At 52.3% G+C, this 6198-nt stretch overlaps 1 protein-coding gene across 1 annotated transcript; it reads left to right on the top strand.

The window, feature by feature from the left end:
- Window positions 1–3405: 3405 nt before the first annotated feature.
- LOC123125710 (zinc finger A20 and AN1 domain-containing stress-associated protein 7-like) lies at window positions 3406–3929 on the top strand. Its single transcript, XM_044546180.1, has one exon. The coding sequence runs from the start codon at window positions 3522–3524 to the stop codon at window positions 3798–3800; it is 279 nt and encodes a 92-aa protein (XP_044402115.1). The 5' UTR covers window positions 3406–3521; the 3' UTR covers window positions 3801–3929.
- The last annotated feature ends 2269 nt before the right edge of the window (window positions 3930–6198 follow it).

Genomic DNA, 6198 nt, shown 5'->3' with positions numbered 1-6198 from the left:
GTCAGATGAGGAAGGTGGAACGACAATCTCGGCCCGGAAACGGCAATTGACTGCAATGTGCCCCCATCGCTTGCACGCCTTGCAGCGGATCTTATTTTGGCACTTGGGCCTAAGATGGCCCGTCATAAAGCAGCGCACACAGAAGTGGCTAGAAGCGGCATGGGCTGGATGGCCCAAAGATTCGAAACGCGAAGATCCCGCCCTTCCCAGCGCTGTATTATTGGGCGAAGTTAATCTAGAATTAACATGGCTCCTTGACTGTTGCATGGCACGATCATGGGGAGAAGGGTTTGAATCGACAAGATTGGGAACAACTGGTTGCAAATTTTTTGAGGAATAGAAACTTGGCTCTTGAACAGCCTGGGCGTATGATCGCCGAGATCTTGAATTGGCTACAGTGGTCCAATTTTTGTTAGCCTCATTGTGATAACGAATATAAAGATCCTTGAGATCGGCATCACCCTCTCCCCACAGAAGAAAGTTCATGGCAAAAAGATTGGAAGACAAGTTTCCACCTCTAATGATTTCAAATCCCACTTCCGGTGAGGAAACACAGAATTTGTATGACCAATTGCGCAGATGAGATACCTTAAAAAGCTTGGCAGAACCACCAAAGCAAGCTTGGATGATAAGGCTCACCGATTCAGGATTAAGACGGATCATCGATCTGGTGAATTCCACCACGAGGAAGAACTTGGGAGATCTTGGCCCAAATTGGGCATTGACGGCTGCAGTGCATTGCTTCTTGACGTACTCTTCGAATGCCTTTCCAAGGGAGAAATTTAGATCTAAGAGAGCCATGAAAGAAGGTGGCCAACGGGATCGGAACGATCACCGGCGGGAAGTGGTCACCGGTGCCGGAGTGGCCACCGGTGAGGCATGGTGGCTGCCGGGGCCGGAGTGGCCACCGACGGGGGTGCAGGGGCGGAGGCTAGCTTGACAGGTCTTGGAAGTAGGACGGCGGCGTAATGTCCAGCTGGAGCTAAATCGCATTGCTTTCTGACTGAGAGTCGAGGAATATGTGAACGGTGACTTGGGAGGTGCATGAACCATTTTTGGAAACCACACATGGCATTTGGGTTCCCCCACCCCAACAATACTATGTTTTTGATTTTTCTACAGTTTAAAAAACTTTTATTGCAAAAAATAATTATTCCCATCTTTTTCTTAGAAATATCATACCAATCGAATAGTCCCTTCCTACACGACCGGAGTGAACTATATCCACGATGCATACGTGTCCATGATTGTCTCGTGCGTCGTGTGGACTACATAGGATACTACAAAATGACAATCTTTGGAAGTGGAGGAACCCCTCGCTGCTGCCTACACCGAGGTTTTGCCCGACGACGAGGGAAGGAGGCGGCGCAGCAGAGACAAGCGCTGGCCATGGCGAGGCGACGGCCGTGTCGCCCGATACCGACGATGCGGATCCCTTGGCATTCTTTTTGTGTCCCGGTCATATTCCGGTTAGGGAATCGTTTCAACACGGCGCGCCGGCGGAACTTTGCGCCGGTCGCGTCCACGCGCGCTCCGCCCCAGCCATCCACTAAGCGACATGTAGGATGTGGGCCATCCAGCGCTGCTTTTCTTCAACCTCCCACGGATCTCGCCCCATCCCCATCTCCGAGCTCCCGCAGATCTCGCCCCATCCTCTCTCCTGCCTCCATCGTTGCAGCGTGCAACACCGACGCCCGCATCTCCTGCCTCCATCGCTCTAGCTCGTGAGTAGCTCGCCGCCGGCCATGGAAGATCGAAATCCCTGCCGGCCATGGATGTAGATCTCACCCCGCCATGCTTGCAGCCCCGGTCGCCACTGGATGCAGCAAGGCTGTTGACCAATTCCATTCCCGTCGGTTTGTAACTCCCCACGCGCCTCGTGCTTCTACCTCGCCGCCGGCGAGCAGGACGGCGATGGACGACACCAGAGGCTTCTGTAGAACCGTCGCACCCCCTCATGCTGCAACCGTTTACAAAAAAGCTTCATCCCCCTAGATGAAAAGCTTCAACTGTATGTAGAGAAAGCTACAAGGTCAGCGCCATCACGGGGAAGCTACAACCGTTGACATAAAATGCTACAACCTTTGATGAAAAAAGCTTCAACCGAAGCGACACAAAAAGCCTTGACCAAGCGCTGCTAAAAAATATAGCTACAACCATTTTGTAGAAAAGCTACAACCATTCATAGAAAAGCTTCAACCGTAGTTGGAAAAAGCTCCAACCGTTGAGAGAGAAAGCTACAACTAGACACTATGCAAAATCAGAAAAGTTGCAACCGCTAATAGAAATGCTTCAATTGTATGTGTGAAAAGCTTCAACCGGCGACCGGCGAGGGGGGAAGCCACGAGCGGTGCCGGGTGTGGGCATGTTGGATATGCTACATTGTTTTTTTTGCTGGAACTGGCATTTTCTTTTGCTACGACCGTGTGACATTTTTTCTGCTACCAGCACCATGAGAATAGATGAATTTTTTAGTGAGCTCGTCGCCAGGGTACTGTCTCTGGCGAACCATTGCCACCGGAGCGCGCCGTCATGCATTGAAGCTGTGAGCGTTCCCACCGGAGCTGCAACCACGGGGCACAACTTCTGCATCCATAGAGGCGAGAAACGCAGCAAGTGACGCCAGACTAGGGCGGCGACCGGCGGCAACTGCGGCATCCAGCAGCACGGGGCGGTGGAGGGAGGAGTTCCAGGCGAGGGGGTGGCGGTCGGCGGCCGGGATGACCTCCATGCAAGCATGGGGCGGCGCCCGCGCAGCGCACGAAGAGGACGAAGGAGATGGGAAGTCAACAGGCAGATCGGACGGTTGGAGCGCACTGGATCGGACGGTTGAGGCTAGACCGGCCAACAGTTGGGCCAGTGCACCGGCGCAGATCACTACCCTTCTGGTTATTTCCTTTCCATTTGTCCTTGTGTGTTTTAGTGGGTGCTGGGTGCATATTCGCTTAGCTTCTGACCCACCCGACGCAACTTTCTTGTGGGCTTATGTTTCGAGTCAAAAAGGGCCGATAGAATCAGGTAGTCATAAAAAAATCAATTGAAAACAGAATTTTGTGCAAGTCAATTTTCGTTTGTATTGCAGGGTTCGTTTGATCGTTGGATGAGCATCCAAGCCCAGAGCAAAAATTGACTTACACAAAAACAAATTTCAGTCGACTTACACATAGTTTTAGGATAGCGACGTAGGAGTAGGACGGCCTCCGCTAACTCGTCTTGCCCTTTGCGTTGAACTGACGCTCGGTTTCAATTTAGCAGTGGTGACACCGCAAGCCGGTCGGGTTCGTTGGACGTATTGGGCACAGATACGGATGCCACTCCTAGTAGGACTATGATGATTGTCTTCGACCTCTCGAGGTTCCACACCCACGCGCAACCCAGCCCATCAATCAAACACAACCAAACAGCCCCGCCCCCTCCGTAACCTCGAGCGCTACATCGCACAAAGATCACGCACGTCTCGGGCTCCCGGTGCCCCAATACAGACCCCGCGGAAGTGTTCGCGGACTACGTACGTAGCGGCGATGGACGCATCGGCGACGTCGCAGAAGCGCAAGTGCCCCGACAAGGAGGAGACAGTCGGCATGTGCGCCGACGGCTGCGGCTTCTTCGGCGCCGCCGCCACCGGCAACATGTGCTCCAAGTGCTGCCTGGACCACGTCATCATCGGCACCGCTAACACCGTGGCCGCCCCGACCGGGCCTCCGGAGAAGAAGGCCAAGATTATCGTCGCTGTCCCGTCCTCGAGACGTGATTCAGGACCATGGTTCAGCCGAACCTATGGTCTATGCCGTACAATTTAAGACTACCCACATGCGAGTAACATAGGTAGTAACATCACACATATCTAGGTTAAATAGATGATGTGGCATGCAATAATTAAAGAAAGAGATGAAAGTGGTAACATAGCTAGTTACTATTAGTATGAGTAACATCACATATATCAAGGCAAGATGTGTCTATAGCCTAATAAATGAAGTGTTGCATGTTACCACACATATGTTACTTCCCACTATAGAGGTAGTAACATAGATTAGTAACATGGGCATATTACTAGTCTATGTTACTACCCATTGTGGCTAGTCTAACATCTTACTATATATGAATCTGTGACATGCATGTCAACTATATTTTTTAATTCACCATGCATGGATCCTCATGAATAGACATGCATGCCAACTGCATTTTTTAATCAACCATGCATAGATCCTCATGAATAGTGTCTAGAAATTAATGGTGTCGAGCATAGGTTCAGCTGAACTATGGTTCCGTAAAACATTTTCGCCCGTCCTCCGATGGTGCGGCTGTTTCCTCCATCACAGCCGCACTTGACTCCTCCGTGATGTCCGTGAAGCAGCCGCCGGTGGCGGCGAACCGGTGCGTGACGTGCCTCAAGAAGGTGGGGCTGCTGGGGTTCCGATGCCCTGCCGGCCAGGAGCAGATCGCCAAGCACAACCTAGTTGTGGTTGCGGACAAGATTTCACGAAGGATCTGACGCCCACAAAAAACCACCAGAGCAACGGCGAACCGATCAAGCAGTTTGTACGATCGATCTTTGGATTTTCTAGGATTTTTGAAACATGTACATGTTAGTTTGGACTCTAGAGATTGTACTGTGAACAACTGTGCTTGATTCATCGAATTGATTAATAAGAGGATAAAGATCATAGGCTGGACCCGTATGTATAAACTGAATATAATTACTGTACTTTGGTACCAAATGTGACACAACTGAAATCTAAAATGGTGGATTAGCAGGGTGGATTAGGATTTCCCCGACCCCGCCCTTGCGCTGTCTCCCCGAAAGGCAGCCCCCCTCTCTCCGTCCCCCTCCTGCCTCCCCTCCCCCCCCCCCCCCCCCCCCCCCCCGCCGCCGCCGCCGGGTGCCCCCGGATCTGACCCGGGTGATGTTGGCGGCGGCGAGATGTCCATTACCCACGCACGGCTCTCCTTCCCGTGACAGGGGATCGGCGGTGATGCGGCTCGGTTGGCAGCGGTCTGACAACCTGGAGGTGGTGGCCAGCGGCCGGCGTGGTGGTGGCACTGCTCCTTGTCGGGCGGCCTGGCGGCGCCGGGTAGCTGGCGGTGCGCCACCGGCCCAGATCTGGGCCTTTGGGGCCCCATCTGGGTCCTAGCGGGCTGGCTCCAGTGCGGCCTCGCTGCCTCCTGCATGGTGAAGGGGAGGGTCGGTGACGCCGAAGGCGTGCTTTCTGCAGCGCGGCGGTGGGAGCTTTACAGGCATTTCAAGGCCTCGTCGGTCTTGGTTTGCTCCTGCTGATGCGTCCGGTCGGTTACCGTTGTTGACGGTGGAGGTTGGAACCTCCCGCGAGCTAACGGTGTTGTTGCCCCTAATCCCGGAGCTTCTTCTTCACTGCGCAGGCCTCACTTCTCGGTGTCGTGGTGAGATATCGTAGGTGGCTTCAAGACCGTGGTAGCGCAGGGTGGAGGACGGTATGGTGGAGTGCTACTGAGTGCCCGGAGTGATGGTTGGGATCGGGAAACCCTTGGCAGCAGCGTCATCATCGTCGCGTCCCTTCTTGGAGGTGTAGATTGATACCGGCGCTTCGGAGGCTAGGAGCAAGGTGGGAGATCTCCGGTGAGCGCAACGGTCGCGAGGCCTCTTCGTTTTTGTTGATCCGCCGTTGTTGGCATTTGTTTCTTTTTTGTATTTTCTCTGTCTTTTCTATTGGGCGTGATTGTGTTGCTTCCGCGCCAGCAACTATTGTTGGCTGTATCGGGTGTTTGCTATATTAATATAGCGGGGCGCAAGCCTCTTTCGAGGAAATCTAAAAGGACAGTACTATATTCCAAACGTTATGCTTTTAGAAACAGATATGAACGATCCGTGTATTACCAAACGACTTGGAGATGCACATGCACTTGAGGGATTTTTCAAGCGCGTGACTCCTCTACTAATTCCATTCAATTGAATTACTTAAGTGTGCATGCATGCATGTGAGACGAAAATGCCGATGTCATCAAAGATTTCATCAAAATTCAAAATTCAGAATGTTTTGTAGCTCAAACCATCGCTCTGATTGAAAAACTCTTTTCACATAATAGATTTGCCGTCTCCTGGCGGACGGCAAAGAAGGTCTTTGCTGTCAGCTTGCAAAAAACGGACGGCAAATAACTGGCTGATGGCAAAGAATGTCTTTGCCATCAGCCAATTATTTGCCGTCTCCTGGCGGACGGCAAAGA

This window comes from Triticum aestivum, chromosome 5D (assembly GCF_018294505.1).
Source record: "Triticum aestivum cultivar Chinese Spring chromosome 5D, IWGSC CS RefSeq v2.1, whole genome shotgun sequence".
Lineage (NCBI taxonomy): Eukaryota > Viridiplantae > Streptophyta > Magnoliopsida > Poales > Poaceae > Triticum > Triticum aestivum.
This window is presented reverse-complemented; position numbering and strand designations above follow the sequence as displayed.